Source organism: Pararge aegeria, chromosome 21 (assembly GCF_905163445.1).
Source record: "Pararge aegeria chromosome 21, ilParAegt1.1, whole genome shotgun sequence".
NCBI lineage: Eukaryota > Metazoa > Arthropoda > Insecta > Lepidoptera > Nymphalidae > Pararge > Pararge aegeria.
The window spans coordinates 7,225,367-7,249,926 of NC_053200.1; the positions used below are offsets into that span (position 1 = coordinate 7,225,367).

The 24,560-nt window shown below is 35.9% G+C and overlaps 1 protein-coding gene across 1 annotated transcript in view; it reads right to left on the reverse strand.

Annotated features, from left to right (window-relative positions):
• The window catches only part of LOC120633528 (tyrosine-protein kinase Src42A), a 102,003-nt gene extending 86,642 nt beyond the window's left edge, over positions 1-15,361 (reverse strand). Inside the window, exon 1 of the mRNA XM_039903761.1 lies at positions 14,803-15,361. Coding sequence (XP_039759695.1) covers positions 14,803-15,167 — 365 coding nt within the window. The 5' untranslated portion in view covers positions 15,168-15,361. The remainder of the gene's footprint in view (positions 1-14,802) is intronic.
• Positions 15,362-24,560: the final 9,199 nt, after the last annotated feature.

Here is a 24,560-nt window from a genome sequence, read left to right on the forward strand (position 1 = left end):
ATTAAGCTTAATTTTGATAATATTTGTTAATTTGGGTGCTATTTGTCCCAGTTCACTTGAGAGAGAGAGGCTAGACATTTATAACACCATCATCACACCATCATCATAATCATCATCATCATCATCAACAACCTATTACTGGACTAAAAGCCTCACCCGACTGGAGGATATGCCCATAATCACCACATTGGGCGGGCGGGTTAGTGATCGCAGTAGATGGTAGTAGTTGCACAAAGTACCCTTTTTTTTTTTTTGTTGACCGGGGGGAAATCTTCTTAAAAGATACCCAATTCTCTGTGGGAGAATTTGTGTTATGTGGGATTTCTACCCACTAAAACCCCCTCGGTTGCCAGCCTCAGTACATAATGGGAGGCTCTGAGATCTCCTAGGAACGCACCTGCCTCCCTTGCACAACGCTTATAGCTCGTCCCGGGAAGATTTATGATTCCCGATTTCCTGTAGGTACGTCACTTTGAGGTAAGGCAACACCTTGTCTCTTCTTGTCTTTCCAGGGTCGTAAGTAGAGGTGATGACGTGACTACTAGTCTCCGTCAGACCGTTCTCGACCCTGAGTTGCACAGAGGACCCTGCTGCCCGCTGTATCGCTCTCCGTTATATTCCCTTAGTCGCCTCGTACGACACCCGCGGGAAGAAGAGGGGTGGTGATCAGTATTCTGATCTGCCTTCACCGCACGACACATTAATAAAGATTTCACACTATAACTCCGTCAAAAGGGGACAAATTTTAATAATTCTTTTTGCACTGGAAAGGTTGTATTATCAGTTTAATTTTGCCTAAATTTTATGTAGATATGATGACTATTATTCGAGTTAAGAGGAACAGAACACCTCAGCAGACTGCTGTTTTAATTAAGGGTTAATTCCTCACCTTAACAATTTATGGGATAGGATGATGTTAATGATGAATGATGATGTGGGATGTAGTCCTTTGTGGTGTGATGATAAATGATAGAGATTGCTAGAGATTGATAAATGTACTGTATTTCCTATGATATTGATAATGAGTACGCGTCGAGTGGCAGCCCGAAATGCACTGTCCTAGTTATGGCCACGAGGCTCGACGATTGCGTAAACTGCTGACGGTGCAGTGTTCGGTGCACGCAGTGGCCCGAACAGATGATGAATGTAACAATAGATACTAAATTAACTAACAGGAAAAGCCAATGAATGGTGGCTTAGCACCTCGTGCTTAACCGAATGTTTCTCCAATGTTTGAGATCCATAAGATGTTTGCTATTGGCATGGGTTTTATTCAAGTCATCAAACACACCGTTAAGTAAGCTGCAGCAGGAATAGCTATTAGTTAAGTATCCAGGCGGCACGTAAGCTACATACAAAGTGTGGGAACATCGCCATTTTAATATTTGCCTTACAATTTGCCTGTTTGTCTAGGAACTGTTTCCTTGTAAGCACATCGATTTTGCAGAGAGCAGCTGGTGTTAGTTTTCACAACTGATATTACTTTTACACCTAACCAACCGTTGAGGCAGCGTAGTAGTTAAAACTTCGGCTTTTCGGGGCGACCGGTTTCGATCAACGGCTCGTACCTCCAACTCTTACGCGTTATGCATGTTATGCTATTTAGCAATTAAATGCTACTTGCTTGAGTATTACTTACTTACTTGCAGTGGCGACAACGCATTGGGTAGGAGCTCGAATTCACTATTGGGGGCCGAAGTTCGAATCCCAGCACGCACCTCTCTTATCTAAGTTATGTGCGTTTAAGTAATAAAAATATCACGTGCTTCAACGGTGTCTGAAAACATCGTGAGGAAACCGGCATGCCTGAGAGTTCTAATAACGTTCTGAAAGGTGTGTGGAGTCCACCAATCCGCACTGGGCCAGCGTGGTGGACTACGGCCTTAACCACAAACATTGTGGGACGAGACCCGTGCTCTGTAGTGGGCCGGTACTGGTTTTGTGTGATGATGATGATGATTTTTACTTGCTTTAACGGCGAAGGCAACCATAATTTAAGTAAACTCTATGAATTGATTGTTTCTAACATATTATATAGATACTTATATTATAAATGCGTAAGTGTGTTTGTTAATTAGGGTGGTTAGTAAGGACAACCTTACTAACCACCCTAACTAACCAACCAGTCATCAAGTCGACTGGTTGGTCGACTATTTCTCATAGAGTTAGTTGTAAGGACGGTGAATAACATAGGTTAGTTTTTATCTCTGGACCGCAATAAACGCGATCGAAGAACAGCTAGTCTATCTTCTTCTTTAGGTCTCTCTCAACTAGTGAATGTTGGCCATCAGTTTTATACTTCTATTTTTTCGGGCAGCACTCGCGATCCTAGTCTACTTCTGATGTTGTCTATCTACATACTTTTAAATTAGGTTTTGCAGAATTAAAACCCAACCTTTTGGTTAACGATGCGCTGCTTAACAGCTAAATCGACGATTTTTTTTTGAAATTTTGCATTGAGATTGCGACTTGGCTCGGGATAACGAACGGTACTTTCGAGCGATTTTGAAGGAATGAAAACAAACGAGGACGGGTTGGTGGGCCCGGGGCCTTAACGATTATTATCATGCTAATAATAATAACCAGAAAAGACGGCTGAGCGTGCTCTGCGAGGCACGGGGATAGGACACGACCAATTTTAGAACTTCGAGCTCTTACTCCGAGCTGATATTTATGTAAACTGAACCTAAATACGTATTCAGCTCAACCCAGAAATCGAACCCAGGTCCTCGCGAGCCATAGTTGAATAAAAGAGCCGTTATATAATACGAAAAATTACGAAATCTTATCCGAGTAAAAAGTTTAAAATGTTAACATTCAATCTATTTGTGAGAGATAAAATTAATTCATAGATGACAATTTAATGCATTAGTGCATTTCGATACAAATTATCTGTGGTTTCAATTTATTACCTGTTATTATGAAACATTCTTGTTTCATACACTGATAAGGTTTTAAGCACTATATTTAATTCATTTTAATTTAATCGAAAATACTTGTAAGTACACATTCCAATCAACTACAGGGTTCGAGAATATGTTTTTATTTTTTAACACCTGTTTTTTGGTTTCCTATTGTACTATTTAGCCTAAAACAATATCTAGCAGACCAATAAACAACTATCATTTTTATCATCATCATCAGTATTATTAATCCATTAAGTAAGAGACCACTAGCCCATAAGACACCCAAGGCATAGGGGGGGTTACCCCTTTCACAATGAAAAGAGTTAAGGCCGTAGAAGCCTTTGAGAACATTAGAGAAAACTCTCAGTTATAAAGGTGTTGATACGATGTTTTCCTTTACCATTTAAGCAAGTGAGATTTAATTAAAGATTTTAAACTAAGATTTTCGTGGTTAATCAACATTTCTTAAATATGGTTCAACGGGTACATACCACGATAATATTTTGGATTTGTCGATACGAAATATCGACAGTTCGACCCAGTTGCATGGACCCAGTCCCGTCGTGACCAAGATCCATGGAACTGGGTCGAAATATCGACAAATCCAAAACATTATCGTGGTATGTGCCCGTTGAACTACATTTAAGAAATGAGATTTAATCGCTTAAAACGCACATAACTCTGAAATTTTACAGGCGCTGGGGATCGATTTTGTGCGACCCGAAGTGTAAACCACTACGTTATAATCGCTTATCATTTTAAACTGTTTAAAATGCGGAGATGAACAGTATCCATTATTTTGTTTGCTGACCTTGTTTGCACGGCCACCGTGGAAGCGCGGAACACGGTAGTTTTAATTATTATGCGAGGGCAAATCTCTTTGTCGCCACATTTCAAGTGTTCCGAAGATAAGCTTTATTGTTCTGCAAATAGTTGGTGCGATTATTTTTTGTGGCAAGAAGGACAGATATTGTCACGGTTCGATTACATGTCCAATAACTATGTGCGGGAAGACTATTCTTCTTTTTTGCATGGTAAAATAAAGGAAAGGCCTTGTTAAAGTAAATTCAGATGACGAACAGAAAATGACGAATTCGTTTCAAGTTCTTTCCGCTTTGAAACAGATTATTTATCATCAACACGGCATCATCATCATCATCGTAAAGATATTGATAGCTGCTGAAACATTTAAGATTCAGAGGATAAACCCACCACGCTTCTCCAAAGCGAATTTGCGGGCTTTGGCGATTATTTTTAAATGTAAGTGAAAAAAAAGCAGGACCGACGATGGCTTACTATGCGACCCGAAGCGCGGGGACATTGACAATTTCCTCACTCCGGAGTGGTATTCAGAATTCCTCGACACAAAAATTCAGGTAAGGCCGTTCGGAGAGTGCGTTCCTGACATTTGTCAGCTGATCATACAAAACAAACTAATAAACTTTGGATATAATCTTGTAACAGCGAAGTATGGATTTGAAAAAAAAAAAAAAAACTTATTATTTCAATAACATTTAATGGAAGCTGGCATAATGAAGTTTTTAATGTCAATTATTCGTTAGTAGGTCAAATATTCTTATAGAAAATTCAACGCCATTTCAAAGTTAGTTTTCGATCAAGCGATAGCGATAATTTCATTAACGCATTGTTTCAACGGCCAAACTAGCTTTCATGGTCTATATTGGCTCTAAATTGTTGTTTCTCGTTTCAACCTTAAGAGAGAGTACTCAAAAACAATCAGAAATTCCTAAACTCAAAAGAGCAAAAATTAACTCAATTCAGATAGCATTTTCGGTTATTCTCTTGAGTACTACCTAAAAGCTCAGAATAAAATAAATTAACCCAAAGCCAATCCATTGCCAAAGCATTTTGGGTTGCTCTCTTGAGAATCTAGAATTGAATTACCATAAACAGTTCAGAGCCAATTCGTATGTTTATCTAAGTTCAATGTTTTTTTACCGGAGACCATCAGTAAAACGTAAATCTCGAAAACCTGACACTTTACTGATGCCTATTGATTAGTGCTGGTTTTATGCGTGACCGCAAATTTAAAAATAAAATGGCTGACATAAGGCAAGCCAGACTCTATAGTAAAATATTAAACACCTTTATTTTTATTCAGGTCACAGTCCACAACCTAGCCCGGTTAACGCCCTGAGAGGGCCAAATGTGCGTACTCATTGAAAAAAAAAAGTTTTTACTGTAGGTATAGAAAACTGGCCCCCTTCCTACCACCGCTTAAAAAACTTGTTTTATAATGTTGTCGTTTTGTTTCACATTTTAAATCCTTATATCGATAGAATCTGTCAATTTAAACGGTAGTAAGCCTCCCGTCAAGATTATTGTATTAAAATGATAGAATCCCTACTAAAGTTAAGAATACGAAGGTGTATTTATTGGTTGGCCCTATAAACTACATACATACTTGATTTTAAATGCAGGTTGAGGTTTATGAAATAAAATATTATTTATATTTGAAAATGATATCATAACTCGTTTCTGAGAAAAGGGTATTGAAACAAAGACGGCGGACAGACTGATGGTGAACCAATTGATCCTTTAAGGATTCCGTATTTTAATACCAGGAAATACCCTTTATTTTTTTTGATACTCTGAACGCACATCGGGTCCGTTTAGTTTTAATATGTAAAACTAGAAACTTGATTTTTTGAGTAGAGGCTAATGATTTTTGATTTTAATTTTAAAATTATACCTCTTATTTCATTCTGTACATTTCTGAACAAAATTAGGTATACCTTTTTAGAGGTATAATTTAGAAAAAGATTTTGAAACAGAGACGATTCTACAAACTTATGGCTAACAAAGTGATCCTTAAGGATTTCGTATTTTATTTACCGAAAGCACTATGAAATACGATTTAATTGTAGTTTTAGAAAATTAGGAACTACCTTTTTATGCAGAATGAAACTAATGTTAACACATCATACATCATACATGGTTTCTGAGAAAATGGGTTACGAAAATAAAAGACTGACTATGATGAACAAGTAATACTTTAAAGATTTTGTATTTTAATTATGCGGTACGGATTTTTGAAGACAAATCGAAAACAAGCACCACAAATACCTACCAACAACATTTTATTTATCAACCAACAAAACCTTACGAAGAATTTCATTTATCATAATCAAAACTTCGACGACCCTTGAATTCGTGTTTTGACCGAATGACCCAAAAACCTTCGGACGAATACCATTGAGAATGCATGCACTGAATGCTTTTATGAATTGCTTCATTTGAAATCCAATTAAAATATAATTGAGATTTTGAATTCAGGAAAATGTTATCTTATTATTTCTATAGACTGTAATAGTTATGAGATAGCCAATATGGAGCCTTAAAACGCCGACTAGGCGTAACCGACAAAAAAAAATTCTGAGTTATAATGTTTTGTTTTTTTATACTGTTGCAGATAAATACCAATTTCATAGAAGATTTATAAGCAAAAGTATTTAACTTAACCCTGTCTTGCCTATACTAAAAACTAAAATTAAAACTTTTATAATACATACTAAGTAGAAAATAAGTGTCTACAATAATGGATAATTGTAACTAAGTTTTATATTATTTTTAAATAACGGTTGACGACTACTTGATCCACGTACAATTTGTAGGACGTAAAATTTTGCCATACATAATATGCAATACACTATTATACAACCTTGATAAGGGTTATTTAAGTAATACGCTTTTAGAGATATTTTGTTTCAAACTATGCAGTCGTCAGTCAGCTCGTTTGACCTCTTTTGGGGAAGATTGTAGATATTCGATCGTAGTTAAAGTCCCGTTAAAATAGGTCTAGTTGTTTCAAAGCTGGTCATTACAAAAAGACGAATTTATCTGTATCTAGACGAATACATAAAATGTATTAATTCTGCTTGCCTATCAAATTAAGCTTGTCCCTTGTACCTTGTTTGACCACCCATACTAAAACTCAAAAGAATGTTTTGCGTTCTAAATATAAATAAAGCACTATCTTAGGCAATAGTAATATTATCATCACATGTTTAAAACTATCTGAAGAATGCTAAAATATTCATGAGAATATTCTGCAGTTATAACGTACGGCGCCAGCTAAATTACTTACGAGAAGAGGAAGTGCATTTGGCGAATAACAGCTATTAACAATCTTGACAAAGTGTGCACAGTTGTCAGTTTCGTTGGTTCTTTTATATTCCCTCGGTTATGTACTTTCACTGTTTCTGGAGATAGATATATGGTTGGGATTCTCACACTCACACACAGCGGTAGTAGGTTCTTTGGTCTCCACGTAAGGACGCAGGTCGCCTTTGTCGACCTTTTGTTCAGTGGTGAGCGACTGAATTAATATTTATAGAATTTTCTTTGCTGGTGCGGGAGACTTCGGCTGTATATCTACTTGCGACTCTAAAGGTCAACTCAGATGGTGTAGACATTTGGCGCACATTGATGACACCCGGCTACCAAAACCAGTAATTTACTCTGAGCTCAGTAATGGTAAACGAAAGTCTAGTGGTCAGTACTTGCGCTTTAAGGATGTCCTAAAACGCAATCCAACATCATGGACCAATTGGAACCAAATTGCCGCGCAGAGGTCTACATAACGCAAAATAGTAATTGACAAATATAAACACATTTGAAAATAACGTCTAGAACACCTTGACTCAAAGCGCCACAACAAAAAGATTAGGCCTAAGCAATCGACATTTTAAAACTAAATTTGGCTACGCTAGTCATATCCTTGCACACTCCAGACGATAAAGCCAAGGTATCGCTGTTGACGGATACGTCATGGAGGACATCATGTAGGTAGCTACTGTGAGGAGGGATACCTAGGAATCTTCTTTGATTAGGCGTGACTCACATAGGCATTGCATTGTTTGTCTTTAGTGAAATCGGGCATTATATTTACCCGGCTGTTTGTTGTGGGCTCTTCTAAGGCCAGGGCGCGTTTGGAACCCTCGTAGCTTTAGGTTTAAGTTTGCGGACGAAGTTATCACCATCCCCTTACAATTATGTAAACATATGTATGACCGCTTCATAAGTGCCTGTGATACAAGAATAAAGACATTTTGAATTTGAATTTACAATTTATAGTCGGACATTAAAATCTGCAGTTATATTAATAGTTGTGCTAGATACGGCTTTTCTGCCCTGCTTGTATAAAGGAAAAAGGTAAGCAGAAGATTTGAGTTGCCAGTAGAATATAACTGGAACTCTCGCTATATATGGTTGAAGTTTCAACATAATTAATTATATCGTTTGATTGCACGAACACTAAGGAGGAAGTGAAGTAGTATTAATTATATGAAGCTGAAATACGGCGAATTCGCTATCTTTCTTAATAACTTAATTGGAAAATATACTTTGCGGTCACGATAAAGATTATTTATTTACACTTCATGATTTGAATATTCCCCTATATTTTAAAGATTTGTGATTTTGAATCAAAATCATTTGACCTCCGTGGCGCAATGGTGAGCGCTGTGGTCTTATGAGCGAAGGTAAAGGGTTCAATCCCAGGCACGGGCAATTTGATACTTTATAATTTCTGAATTTAGTATGTTCTGTTGGAAGGCTCCGGCCGTGGCTGGTTACCACCCTGCTATAAGGCGTTCCGGAACGATTTCGAAGAACCGTTGCAGAAATCGATTAGGGGTATGGGTTTAATATAACTGCCGTACCCTTAACAGGTTATCCCATTACCATCATAGTCTGTATCACCACTTACCACCAGGTTAGATTGCAATCAAGGGCTGCTTGTAGTAGGATAAAAAATCTTAAATTTTTCGTTCAAATAGGCCTTTGAATTTCACAGGCTTGTATATATAATAGTCACTAGCTAACCCGTGCAACTTCGTTGCACCAAATCGGTTATTACCGGAAAACACAAACAAAATGACATTTTATAAAAATTAATCCTAGCAAGATCGATTTATCGCCCCCGAAACCCCCTGTATAATAAATTAAATGAAAATCGTTGGAGCCGATTTCGAGATTCCTATTATATATGTACAATAATTGCTCGTTTTAAGATATAAGATTAAAGCTTTTCAAAAATTTTAATATACTATATGACTGTGTGTATACCTACCACATGACTGACTGTATAATTAAGATATATACATATTTATATGGTACATTCTATATACATCCACAAAATTATATAAACATATATATTACATCGATAAAATGTTATAAGATGGAATGCGTCTATCAATAAAGGACGTCCTTTATCACGAGCTTTCAATTTCTGTTGATTATGTTTATGCATCAAGGAATATAACAAACCACTGTATAAGCTATAACACTGCTTTCAATTTCAATAGTGTGCCGATCGAAATTCCCAATAATACAAATTATATATGCAACGAGAAAGTTTCGGACAGTCATCTATGTATAATTTTTGACAGTGCACATGAATGATTTTATAGCTAATTCGTTACATATATTATTTTTAACAAGCTCAAGTGTTTTCGACTTGTTTTCAATAACAATCTGTCAGCTGTCTGAACTACCTACTTTCGCTTGCGAATTCTAACTTACGGGTATAGCCATATGACAGTGTACATGTGACAACGTTTGCTCATAATTACTATTGCGTAACTAATCCGAGGTTTTTAATTATTGTAACATATATCTATATCTATCGATATAATAAAACTGTCACTGGAAGATTTGTGTACTTTTTATATATTTTGAAAATTTTGACCGGGGGATGCTTCTTAATCGATACTGAGTCCAAAACGGATTTTTATTTAGTTTTTGGATTGGTAGTAACAATTATGGCTATTATAACATCACGCTACTTCCAATGGCTACTAACATTGATGAGAAATGTTGCAAAAACTGCAAAAATATCCTTTTTGAGAGATTCTTATGCGTGCGATGCGTGAACGGTAAACGTTTCGCCAATTGTTGTTTCTTTAAAGTTCTATAAAACAGTCCGAAACCATGTACCACTATTTTTTAAAGACGACTCATTCGCGGACGAAGTCGCGCGTATCCGCTAGTATACTGCTATATATCTATTAAAAAAATATATGACCCTTTAAGAACGCATTAGTACTTAGACTCAAACCACAATATAGTGTGGTGACGGCAGATCAGAGTACAGTTGTCACCACCCCTCCTCTATCCGAGGGTGTCGCAGGATTAAGCCAATATGACGGAGACCGAACAGGAGCGTCCTCATCCTCTGTCCTACTGCGATAACCAACCTGTATACCCAGCGTAGCGTGGTGATAACTACCAACCAAAAAACCACAGTTTAACGAGATTCAATAGTTTGTCCCTTAGATCTCGTCGTAAATGACGATATCGTCTAGACAGCGTCGCGATACTGTATACGAGGTTATGTAGATTGTAGGTTACTACTGAAGTCAGTAAAAATCCCACCCTTACCTTACAGCAAGATTAGGCTACACAGACAGTTTCGTCGGAACTTGACTATCCTAACTCTGCAGGATGCAGATGAAAAACCGACGTGCTGCTGGTGCCATGTAGTAGAACTACGCAGAATCTACTTAGGTTTTCGAGCACCGTTCCCGGAGGTACTTGGCAACGGTAGCTTTCTGGGACGAGCTTGGACGGCTAGGCCTTAATAGAATTGAACCTCGTTTCCTCTGTGAACTGCCGCGAGGATGTCGGCCTATATCAAAGATATCAAATTCCGGTTCCTATTTTTAATACAGGGATGTTACAGAAAGGTAACGTCAAATTACGACCTCTCTGGCGCAACGGTGAGCGCTGTGAATTTAAGTAGAAGTTCTGGGTTCGATTTCCGGGAGGGGCAATTTCGGGAATTTATAATTTCTGAATTTTCTCTGATCTGGTCTAGTGGGAGGTTACCAACCTACCGAAAGACGTCCCACTAAGCGATTTAGTGTTCCGGTGCGATGTGGCGTAGTTATATATATATATTATACCTACCAATCTGGTGTTTGACCTAACCTAATAGGTTATCCCGCTACCATCTTAGACTGCATCATCACTTACCATCATGTAAGATTGAAGTCAAGGGCTAACTTACTAACTTTGGAATAGAATAGAAAAAAAACACGAAACGCACCGAAATGGTATAAAAACTACTTCAAACAAAATAAATTGTTTGTGCTAACGGCGGCTTTTTTTAAGTAAGTAAGTGAAACATAAACAAAGGTACTTAAAGTAAGCAAATATACAAGTAAAAGTTATGAAAAAGACGGTGCGGAGACCGAGGGCTTCTAGGCCTCCCAGAGAGGCTCTATCTCAGCAGGTGTCTATGTATGCGGCATTGCTGGCGACAGCATTAACGTTATCCAGCCACCAGACGGCGAGTTGGAACTCTCTACTTTACATACTTAGGATGTTTTTATTTATCTCTATTTTAACTCTGCTTAATTAAATATTAACATCAACACATTCCTATCTTAATAGGTCACAACAAAAAAGCAGACCAGTTATACAAGAATAATCCAGGAAACGAACATATATTTTTTAAGTAGATGGGTCGATAATGAAAACTCAAAACATATAAACAAGATTAGCTACATTCAAAAAAACAAACATAATATACTATATAGTTCTGCAAGGTATTTTAGTAAAATAGTACATCAATCTGCCGTAGGATTTAAGGTATTATGGATAACTGCAAGCTGTTCTAAGCAACCTCTTAAAAATGATAAGAAAAAATGATACAAAAAAATTCACTAATAGATTATTTTTAGGCCAGCCTGAAGATATTAATAGTATTTCCTTATGTCCATCTTATATTTATTATATTTCAAATATTTATTTGAAATATAATAATAAAATTTATTATTTGCACTTAATCTGAAAACTCTCAGAGCTTCATTAATTCTTTCAACTATTTTATAAGTTCATCATGTCAACCAAGGGGAGGGTGGTGGGGGTTTGGTTTGTCCTACCAACGCTGCATTTACCCATGGACGTTAGGGTTGCATTTTTGGAATCCAATATGCATCAGTTCTCCAAGCTATGTGTGGCAATGGGCTGTATTGCCACTTTAGCTTAGCAGCTCGTTGAGCAATGTTAGTAACGCTGGTTCTTCTACGGAACTCCTTATTCCTGATTTGAACATGTAGACATACTTGTTTTCTAAGTTGAATCTCAAAAATATATTTGTTTCAGCAAAGAAGACTATTGATCTACATAACAAGGTTAAAGAAATATAAAAAACATTTATTTTTATTGTGGTTTAAAACTGGTCTTGTAATATTTTTTGTAGACACGTCTGACTATATAGGTCTGCAATTTAAACGTATTATACCTAAGTATTTATTTCTTAAAGCGCTTTATCCATGGATAAAGGTAGAGCATTTAGTTGACATTTAAAATAATGTTAAATGAAATGAATCAGGCGGAATAGTTAACACTTTTTGTAGCATTATAGTTTTGAAATCAATCCAATAAGTAAATTGATTTTAATCAGGTAATGGATGAAATACCAAAAAAACTTAAATTACATTTAAATAAAGTAACCACCAGCAAACATTGTTTGTAGACATAAGACATTTTGATTGAAAGCATTTAAAAATTATTGATCTTTATACAGAGTTATATTGGATCCAGTTAATTAATGTCAATCAACCTACCTACCTATACCAACAAAATGAAATTAAAACAATAATGAGTAGAATTTAATGAAGGTCTCAAGATATGACTTTTCTTCGAATTGATTTTACTCTATGTGACTCTTTTATTAGTACTAGCTTATTATAAATCTGCAAAGCCCCTTTTAATATATGCTGTAGCATTGGCAGTAAGTTACTCATGGTCTATTTTATAAATGACCATGATTTTTGAACTCACAAGATTTTTTGTGAGTTGTCTTACAAATGTAAAGATAGACAATAGTTTAAGTGTCCATGATTGCTAGATAGATAGATTGCCATATACACTGATTGACAACCACTGCTAAACTATTAGTAGCTAGGTATTTTGTAGGGAGTTCCAAAATCTACAGTCTTGGGACCTCAATGTCCATATTAAGCAACCAAGTTTCAGAGCCACAAGTTATCACTGGCAACATGCACTGGTCAGGATTTAAGAGTATTAGTCATACTTTTGTATATATATATACGATAATGTTGTATCAAGTGCTTCATCAAACCTCTTTAGTTGGATTTTATGATGATACTGTAATCAGATGAAATAATTGTGCTACTTATGGTAACTATTTTTTGAAGACACACTATTTATTATTACACTATGAAAACAATGTGTTCACAACACAATAAGACAAGCTAGAAATAAAAAAATTATCACTGCTGGGCATAGGTGTAAGGTCCTAAGAGTAATATAGAGTTTAAATCTACTACACTCCTTGTGGATACCAACAATGTGGGTTAGCAAACATAAATGACAAACTGATGAAGAATCTGATTTAAGAATAAGTTCTTGGATGACAAATTTTTTAGATACTTCTAAATCATACAACATTATATATCTTTGAGTTTAAGTTTATTTCAGACATATTTGTTTACAAATAGACAAGAACTTCCATACATATAATAAATTAAACAGTTTGTGTAGCTGACAGTGGCATGCATAGAAGGTATGCACAGGGTATGCAGATGATATAAAATGAAGGAAATCTCCAGTAGGAGTTATAAACACTTAGTTTAGGCTTTTTACAACTCCTACAATGCCTATTCTTAGGTTTTTTGTAACTCTTACTGGAGATTTTCTTCATTTTATATCATCTGCATACAGTGTGCATACCATCTATGCACTCCAAAGGTAAAGGAAGAGTAAGAGGATAAGAAATAAGGTTACCACAGGTACCGTACAGTATTGTAGCTGAACATCTTATACCAATTCTGTCATCAAAATGATTACTCAAAAGAAAAGGGTCACACTAAGTTTAGAATTTTGGTTACTGTATGCTAAAAGTATTTTCAAGTAGGCCTTAATTCTTATAACATATAAACATTTTTTGTAATGTCAATTCTGTTAGTGAGAATTTGAGTTCAGAAGGCAGATTCTATTTTCAGAAAGCAATATTATTGCTCTTTATTAACATATAAAGTTTTGTAGTTGACCAAATACAAAAAAACCAATGTATTTCAATCTTGTATGACATGAAATCAAAACCAGACTGCTGAAGGAACCCTAACAATAAATAAAATCATCAATTGTATATGAACCTTAATGCATTAAAATGTGTTTTAATGTCTATTCTTTTGAATGCCACTGAACCAAGTAGTATAGGGCAATATTATATATCAGAATAGGTGATTGGACAGTTTAAATGGATTCATTTGTAAGACCAAAAATAAACCTTTATATTTCCTTTTATTGTGGTAGATGATTGTTGAGATATGAAAGTGACAGTAACTAACAATATATAGTTTTTGGAAAATTGGGTGCACCTTTCTATTTGTTCACACTCTATCAGAGTTAATGCATTGTAATGTGTGCAAACTATAGCTTTCACTTCATAAGCAATGAATCATAGCTGGTTACTTCCATTTGACATAATTATCACATGTTTTATAAAATTAATTTATAATTAATCACTTTATATTTATTACTGTTTGTATCTTCAAACAAAAGTTGATTGAATTTTTTACTGTTTAGATCATGTTATGGTTAAGTTAAGTTATAGTTTTTATAAAAATATACAAATGCCTCTCTGTTTTAAACAGATAAACAAAAAAAATAAAATAACGGAATACGATTTTTCTCTTATTCAGAAACAGAGTTATGTGTAAGTAAAGTATTTCGTGATTAAAATTTGAGTGCAATACCTAGTTTAAACATAAGCAAACAAAAATAACCTAGAAACGCTTTATAATTAAATTACTGTGCTATTAAAGAATGCGAAGGAAAAGAAATCGGACAGGAACCGCTCACTATTGTAACGATTGCATAAAAACATTCGTCTACTTACGGTTCGGCCTCTATAGACTGGAGGCGGGCGACATAATTCGATGGAATGTAACCTTCTTGTTTTGTTTTCTTGCTTCTAGCTAGCCACCAGTCTCCCTGTGTGTCGTTTAGGATTTCCAAATGCTCTCCCTTTCTAAAACTAAGGTCCTCATCTGTTCTAGCATCGTAATCATAAAGGGCAACAAATATTCGGGTGGGAACGGCCTCGCTTGTATCTGGGCCTTGGATCACCGTAGATCTTATTGGATCAGGAGGCGGTGTCGGCACTGGAGTCTGAAACTGCCGAGGGTCCTCCTCGTGAGGGTTCACTCGCTCATTTTTGTTTTTGGGATCCTTTTCGCCTGTGCTACTAAAACAGTTCCCCATTTTCTCTTTACAAGGTGAGACTGGTATCACTTGTTTTATGTCAAATCACACACTTGTATAAATCTAAACCACTGTACAAGTCTTTAATGTCCATTAACATTTTACTGTAGCACTTTTAAGTCAATAAATGTAAACGAGAAACATAATTTTATAGTAAACAAAGAATATAAAACCCTGAGACGACATGACTACAGGCAGCCATTTTGATGTACCATAGACAAGATAAAATAATTTTGATGGACTAGGCTAGACTATGATTATTTAAAAAGTAATATTTAATTGAAATTTAATTAAAAATGTTTTGTAAAATAATCTGATGAGATTTGAATTTAACTAAGAATACAAAAAAGTTAATAATTGTTTTTAATGTTGAAACATATACGTAGTAATTATATTAAGCATACTATCGCCATCTCTTGATATAAACCTTTACTATCTTGTAGCCATTGCTATATTGTACTTTATTATACTTCCAAGAGTATTACTACTAGAACGACATCTGTTGGAAAAGTTTAAACTATGTCGGCACAGTTTTTCGCTTTTCCAACAGGTGTCGTGCTAGAGAATTGTACAAAATTAATTAAAGCGTGCTTGAATAGTCTTCCACTAACTGGTTGGCGCTTTCTAATATTGTTGAAAACAAAGATTATGGGATGTCGCTTTTTAGGTAAATGCCGCACGGATAGGTATCTATTTTCGACGTTGAATACAAATTTTAAATAATAAAGATAGAATACGTAAGGCCGGAACCTTTTTTCTGGAAATTTCTCTTCTCTTTGAGGTTATTTTTTCAAAATTCCTTAAATATTAATAGTTTTTCAGTTTTTCAAAAAAAACTAAATGCTATATTTTCATTTTAACATTTTTTAAATAACAATTGCAATATTTCTTGTGCGTAATACATACAAGATTTCGATTCATTTTTCTAGACGGCATTATCAATCGAATAAAAATAGCTTGTTGACTAGCCTATACCACTAAGCATAAAACGTGTTAATGATTTGCTCTGTGAAAAACACAAAACAATCGATCTCACGGAAAAAAGTAGCCTATGTGCTATTCCAGACTTTAATCTAACTCTGTGCTCAATTTCATCCAGATCTTTTCAGCCATTCTGGCGTGACTGAGTATCAAACAACCATCCAAACTTTCGCATTTATGACATTAGTGGGATCGATTAAACTATGTACCCACTACCCACCTATACCTATTCACTTATCTTGTCGACACACCTGACCCAGGGTTAATTTATTCATACCCCGCGTCAACCTATTTGCCTTTCAATGTGTCAATTAGTAATAAAGTTTTATTATGATAATAATTTCCGAAATAATTTGCCATAATAACTAAGTATAATAACCATTTGATATTTAAATTTGCTTTAATTAATTAATACCTACGTCTTAATTATTATACTAAATGGTCAATTACTAGGAACCAACACCTACCTGTTATTGCTATTTTATAAAAAAAAAAAGTTAGCCATGCATAAGGTTATATAGGCTGGTGCTTAAACCTGACGGTTTGTTTTGTTTTTATTTCTCTATAAATTTGTCTGTGACTGCGATCCTACGAAACACGAACTTACGAACCACATCACACTCCTAATCGGTTTCTATGCGGTGAATTGACCTGAGCGCCAATTCGCTTGGCCGGACTATGTCGGTGGGGTGGTAACTAGCCCCGGCCGAAGTCTGCCCACAGGCCGAAATAGAAAGAGAATCGTCATCATCATCATGTCAACCCATTACCAGCCCACTACAGGTCACGGGTCCCCTCCCACGATGAGAAGGGTTTAGGCCGTGATAGAACACTCCGGTATACAAGTTTCCTCACGATGTTCTTCCGTCACCGTTAAAGCAAGTTATAGTGCCTTTAATTGCTTAAAACGCACTTACATAATAAAATATATAAATAGCTGTTGCCCGCGACGTCGTCTGCGTTTGATTTTGTTTTTTGATGCGGCATTCAATTTAGTCGTAGTTCTAATAAAAATTAAAGTATTCAGTATCGCTAATGAGGAGTTTGCTGCTGTCCGCTGAGGAGTTCTGTCCTCTATCTCCAACCACATTCAGATCTACATAAAGTTTGGGCTAAATTAAACACATATTATAACCTGTATAGTACAAAAATAATTATTTAAATCGGTTTAAATTTGTCGAAGTTATGGTGTAAAATCGTCAAACACTGTCATCCCCTCTCCCAAAGGAACCGAGCTTAATGTCGGGATAAAAAGTATCCTTTATCACTTCTAACACCTCCAAGAATATGTTTACAAAGTTTCATGAGGATCGGTTAAGTAGTTTTTGCGAGAAAGCGTAACAAACAAACTTACATTGACATTTATAATATTAGTAGGGAAAGGGATAGGGATAGGGATAAGGATAGGGATAGGGATAGGGATATACTACTACAGGTCTGTTTGGTGTGGAGTATAAGGGTTAAATAAATTTTAAAATATACACCATACAGATTCTCTTGCCTTTCGAGGAGAATAGCAAATTAAGCTTAATTTTCGTAATATATCATGGAATTCCGCAAAGTAACGCGTGCTTCTATCTAATCCCCAATGGTTATTAAAAACGCTTACGACCGACGACGTGTTCTCACGTTCCATAATACAACTTTCAAAACAAAAATTAAGAGCGATCCTGTTTTTACAAAAAACATCGTGAGAAAAATGGTACTATTTTAAGATGAAAATGGAATGAAAATGTAGTAAAAATACATTTACCACTATAAAATATACAAGGCTCATAAACGGCTAGTAAAATTATATAAAAATATATAATATTCCTATCGTTTAGGTAACCTGGTAACACTTTTAGTGATAAGGTCGCGTTTTGCCTCAATTTTTTTTTATGTATAATGCAGTTTATTCTTAATTTATCCTATACTGCGCAATCAAGATTTTGCAATAAATAAATAAATAATATATCTATATATATGAATTATATATATATATATATCTATATTCTATATATATAAGCAGTGGCTTGCATAGAGGGTATGCACAGGGTATGTAGATTACCTAGAACGATAAGAATCTTCAGTACGAGATATATAAAACTTAAGGGCAGGCATTGTAAGAGTTATAAAAAGCCTATCTTACTTAGTTTTTACAACTCATACTGGATAAATATAACTCATTTAATCTCTATGCTCATATAAGTGTGTAGATGTACATTATATTAACAAGAGATTTATAACGATTTTGTGGTAACTTAACATAAACGCTTAGTTCAAATTGAATAAGCAAGAACTTCGTACGTAAGCTTAGCGATTTAGTTCATCGTTGTAGAAGCCATTTGAAGTTTATTAGATCTTAGTCTCAGTTGTAAAGTGCCATCTTGTTTCTTGACGACTAAACTTAAATTGCACCCAAGACAAACAGGAAATGAAGTTTTAGAACGTAAGATCGAATCCATTAAGTTTGTGTTTGTAACTGCTTAATCGAGCAATTAACAAAGCACAAAGATTTATTTGTCTGATTGTAGGTACTTCCACAATTTTACACACACCACACTCCCGAAATTACTTATGACATTGTATCGGTGTTTTGCAAAACACTTCAGCCTAATATTGAGAATCCGACGTCGCACAGATACCACCAGTCGGGCTAGCAATTGCTCCACCTTAAAATTATGTTCACTCGCTATCTCGTCTATCGCTACAGAAGTTAGTAACGGGTAGAGATACTTAACTCGTGACGCGCATGCTAGCCCTGAGGTGTCGTTGTTTTCATTTATCATGTCCCGGATATTTAAAATTATAACTTAAATGCGATAAAAATCGTTAGAAACCTGCCGATTCGCATAAAAGGACTGTGATGGGTTGACGCTCTATATGCTCTTTTATTTATTAGAGAGACCACTGCCGCAATGGAAAAAATATTGTACGCTTACGTTGTATTTCTATCATATTTATTATCTGTTGCCAGTTATTCCAACCGCGCTTGTTTGGGTATTTAAAAAATAACATGTTAAATAAACTGTTTTTTACTGTCCCGGGGAACAGTTTCCAGATGCTTTTACGGAATGAAAATTACCCAAGTTGCTAGATATGCATGTGATGGAGCAAAGGTAACAAACAGTTATGCAAACAAATTATGGTATAAGTATGATAAGGTATCAGGTAGGTAGCTAAAGTTATATATATTTGAATTTAAAGTTCGTTGAATACGAAGTAGTCTCTCTACCACCGTAGAGTACCACTCTACGGTGGCAGAGTCACTACAAACAGACAGACTTGACGTTACAAAAGTGCTTATAATACCTACTTGAAATAAATGAATTTTGAATACAATCAGGTATTGTTTTTTTCTTAATTTTATCAACTACATATGAATGAAGCTGTACGGTGATGAAACCACAATAAAAGTTGATTAATTTTCCCATTGTAATAAAAAAACCTAGCTATTAAACTGAACTACGTGGGAAAATATGACACTACATTTGTACGAATAAAAATTCTTCTTCTTAGTCGTGCACTCTTGGCAGAGTGGTCGTGGCTGCTGAGGTGAATTTCATGGCGCTAGGCATAATTGGATTGCACGGCTTCCCGCGCGAGTCTTCTCCACTTTTGGCGGTTGGAAGCGTGTCGAAAGCATTCCACCACAGTTGTCTGGGTCAGCGATTTCACCGTATCTGTCCAACGAGTAGGTGACCCGCCCTCTTGCCCTTTTCCTTCAACCTGTCCTTGCACCACCAATCGTTCAATCGACCCCTCATTCCTCGAATAAAAATATTAGCCACTAATAAATATACCTCAAGAATTCCAATACTGTCCAACCCACATAAAGGCAATTCAAGGAGATGTATGCAAACACATAACTGAATACCCATTTTAGTATTATAAAAACAGCATAAATAAAATAGAACATCTAAAAATTTCAATAATCAGAAAGCACAGGCAAGGAATTAAATGCTTTGCAGAGATTGCAGGGAAAATGCTGAGGCGCATTGTCTAGAATTTATTGAACGTGAAAAAGTGGAAAATATTTTTTCTTCGACGCAGCAATTCGTCATATATTTTGACGATACCAAAAATGAAATTCAAAATTCATTTATTTCAAGCAGCCTACTGCCCTTTTGAGACGTCATTAGTGTGTTTGTCTTTAGTCCCTGTTCTACCGAGAAACTATCTAAATCACATAAGCTTTTGATTTTTATTGAAAAAACCGCACCGAATTCGGTCTTTTCGCTAGGGAGCAACGTTACACACAGTAAGTTAAACATACTCTTCGTTTTGCGGTGGGGGCAACGAACTCTGAATATTATTTGAGTTCGTTGGTCGGAGGTTAAATAAGGATCTAAGCGTGGCCGTAGTCGTAGGCGTTGCCTGTAACCTACCACCTATTTAAGTCTACATTATTTCGCGAGTAAGTACCTAGAGGTTAACTTTTTATGTAGTACCTAAAGACGCATTAAAAAAAAATGTGTGTGTATTAGTGGACATAATTTTTTATTTTTTTAGTATTACAATTAATTGATGTTAAGTAGATTAACAGACGTGTTAATTAATAATTGCTAGTTTTAATAAGATTGTTTGCATTCACTGATAATTACAATCAAAAACTGAGGTTAACCTTAAATAACTTAAAAAAAAAAATACAATAATCAAACTCACTGGTTGAATGTATTAGACATAAATATGGCGCGTGACGATGACATGTGTCTTGGAAATGAAGATGGCGAGTAACAGAAAAAAGTTACATTGCAAAAAAAAAATCTCCTATACGTGCTTTTTTTAACGGTGAAGTAAAACGTGAGGAAATCTGCATTTATAAAAATACACAGCTATACCAAAAAATATTGGTTCATAGTTGTATTTTAAAGTTGAGTACATTAATTCCGTTCTTAATTATCCTGTTATCAAATACTTGAAAAAAAAAAAATTAATTTTAAAACTCTCACAGCGTAGGCTTATAAGCAGTTATCGGCTTTCGCAATCAGAATAAGCTTAGAATGCCCCCTCTACGTAGGATAGAAACAGTTCATATAAAAAGTGCGCTGAGAACCACTTCGAGTACTAACAAAAGATCGGCAAATAGGATTAAAAATTGTTTCAATAACTATTATCAGAAAGGAAATGGCAACGGACTTGACTTCACTGCAATGCAGAGAAATCCTTTATTTTTTTAAAAGACACCCAAACAAAGAGGAGGCTATTGGAACCGTTCTGTTTTTCACGGTAATTAAAAAGGATATTAATGTTTTAATTTATTTAATGTAATGTAAATAACAATACATATATACTTTATAGTAGATATGTAGCGGTGATAGCCCAGTGGGTAGGAGCTCGAATTCACTTTCGGGGGTCCGAGTTCGAATCCCAGCACGCACTTCTAACTTTTGTAAGTTATGTGCATTTTAGATGATTAAAATAGCACTTGCTTCAACGGTGAAGGAAAACATCGTGAGGAAAGCTGCATGCCTGAGAGTTCTCCATAATGTTATCAAAGACGGCTTTAGACGGCCGTCTGGCGCAGAGGGCAGCGACCCTGCTTTCTGAGTCCAAGTCTGTGGGTTCGATTCCCGCAACAGGAAAATGTTTGTGTGATGAACATGATTGTATTCCAGTGTCTGTGTGTTTATTTTATTTTATTTTTTCTTAAATTGGAAAACCAACAGTTGTACATACTAAATAGTTAACAAATTGGTTGACTTAAAACTAATAACAGGTTTCCACAGATAAGTCTTATATAAACAAGGGTACCTGATAGAACCCAGAAAAAACGCAGCAAACTATAACTAAGTGTTAAGTTTACCTAGCATGCAACAGTTTATCTATTAAGTTGCGACGTACACTGTTCATATTACCATAAAATAAGTCAATTTCGGGGTCATTGTAAACAGAATTAAGAAGGCGAATTAAATCTATTCTTAGTTTTGGTTAAGAGTACATGCAGAATCTTCTTATACCTAGGTAACCGTGAGGTTGATCTGTATATTATAAGTATTTATGTGTATTATATTCATAAAAATATTTAACAGCTATCTTAGTAACTATAACACAAGCTACGCTTACTTTAGGGCTAAATGGCGATGTGTGTTATATATTTATTTATGTATTTATTTAAGCGTGGTGGACTACGGCCTTAACCCCTCCTCATTGTGGGAGGAGCCCTGCCTTCACCCGTGCTTGTAGTTTCTTTTTTTGCCGGTAATGGGTTGATATGATGATTATGATGAAATACCAATAAGCAGGCTAAATGGCAGTGGGCAGGTCATGTTTGTCGTAGAATCGAAGGCAGACGTATTCTGGGGTGGACCGCTTACGTGGACTACCTCAAGTTTGTTGGATAGATACCCTTAAATAGGTATGGAAAAGAATGGTGCAGGATCGTGTGCGGTGGTGCATTCTCGGAAGGCTTAACTCCATCTTGCATGATGATGATACTTATGTATATATTTATGTTAGTATGTGTGTCACATCGGATTAGGATTGTGGTACTTATGCAAGAAAGAATCCTAGAAATCCAATTATAGTGCAATATTCGGCAGTCCTGTCTTTTTTATTACGTAGCTTCTTGTTATGGTATGTTGCTATTTTGTTATAGATAATCGAAACTAATTTCATCCGTATCTTACCTCCCGTCTAAAAAAATGGTCCAACTTCCTAGTTTTAAGGCCCTTGAAATTACTACGTTTTATTAAAGCACAACTGAGGTTTCGAATTATTAATCAAAATTCATTATGTCTTATGATTGAATAACCCCGTTTTAAAGGAACATGAGGGTGATTGCTGTCGTCAAGACACCCAAACCTAATATTTAATAGTTTTTAAGTATTATCTACCTCGCACAGGTAAACGCAGCGTTGGTAGAACCCAAACGAGGTGGACAGGTGATATCAAACGAGTCGCAGGGGGCCGCTGGACCCAATCGGTACTAGACCGTTGTATTTGGAACTGCCTATCAAACACCAATGGATGTCCATTGGTTGTCATGATTAGTGTCTTCGTAAAGCGGACTGGAGTTTGTATGTTATTCGGGATGGACGGTAGCTTATAACCATCTTAGGGACGGGAGTTGGGACCGGAAGCTCGAGGGGACCAACCCTAAGGACGCTATTGGACCTCAATTTAGAGTGTTTTTGTTAAATATTTAATAAATTAAGAATTATTATCATATTCATCAACATGCGATATCTTAGGGATGCCCAGTGTCCTCTGTCCCAGTGCCCCTTACTCGCTTTATGTAATAAAGTAAATTTTCCACAGTTGCTAATCGGTGGCCCATCACCATACGAAATTTGTGATAGTTAACAGCTGTCAGTATAAATTACTTTTGTATTAAGACGACCAGAGTGCCTAGTATAGATATTGTATCTAATATGGAATCCAAAGTTCGCTATCTAGACCCAACACTGTTTCCCAGAATTGACTAACTCTAGTTAGTCAATTCTGGGTGCTTTTCTATTCCATACAAATCGTAGATAACTTTCACGGGATCGAATAAGTAAACGTAAATAGAAAAACACACACTTGGCACGTAGTTGGCTACGTGTCGGCTAAGTAACTTAGTTAGGCAGCTGGCGTGGGGTCTAACAACGGCTTAGGTTGTTGATAGGTGTGAAAAAGGCATCATTACAATACAATCGGATCTAATAAATAATTAGCATGACTTAAACAACTTATGGATACAGTAGCGCATTATATGTTAATAACGACGTGATTAACCTGCGGCGCCGGCAGTACTGGCTGCACGACGTATTTTGAATATTCATATCCAAAAGGGTCTGATTATTTAAGTTTTTCTTTTTAGTTTTGTTTAAAGCTTCATGAAATCATCATCATCAATTCAACCGTTCGACGTCCACCGGTGGACATATGTCATTCAGGGAGTTCTAAAATCCATGGACCTGGGCCACTTGTTTCTAGCGGCTCCCATGAACCCACTTGATTTCGTTTGTCCACCTCGTTTGGGGCCGCCCAAAACTGCGTTTACCGGTGCGGTGCCATCCCAGTACTCCCAAACTTCCAACGGTTCTCCGAGCTATTTGCCACTTCAGCTGCACGACTGAGATATGTTGCTCTAGTTCTTCTAATCTCCTCTGATTTGTTTCGCATTAAATAAAATGTTATAAAAAAACAATTTAATTGTAATCCAAACTAATTAGGTACTATCAACATAACATAATATAAACACATCCGTAGATCAAAGACGGTGTTGGCTATAATTGCCGGACTAATATTGGATGGGTATACATATCCAAAAGCTAGATGATTTATATATAGATATAAAGTTTCAGTTTGTTGATTACTTTTAGCGCAATATTAAATAGCATCTTAATATTGTCAGTAATTTTTTTTTTTATTTTATAAATCTGCAATCAGTCGCGAGACTATAATCAGATGTGCTGGGTGAGTTATTGGCATTTACAGACGAGG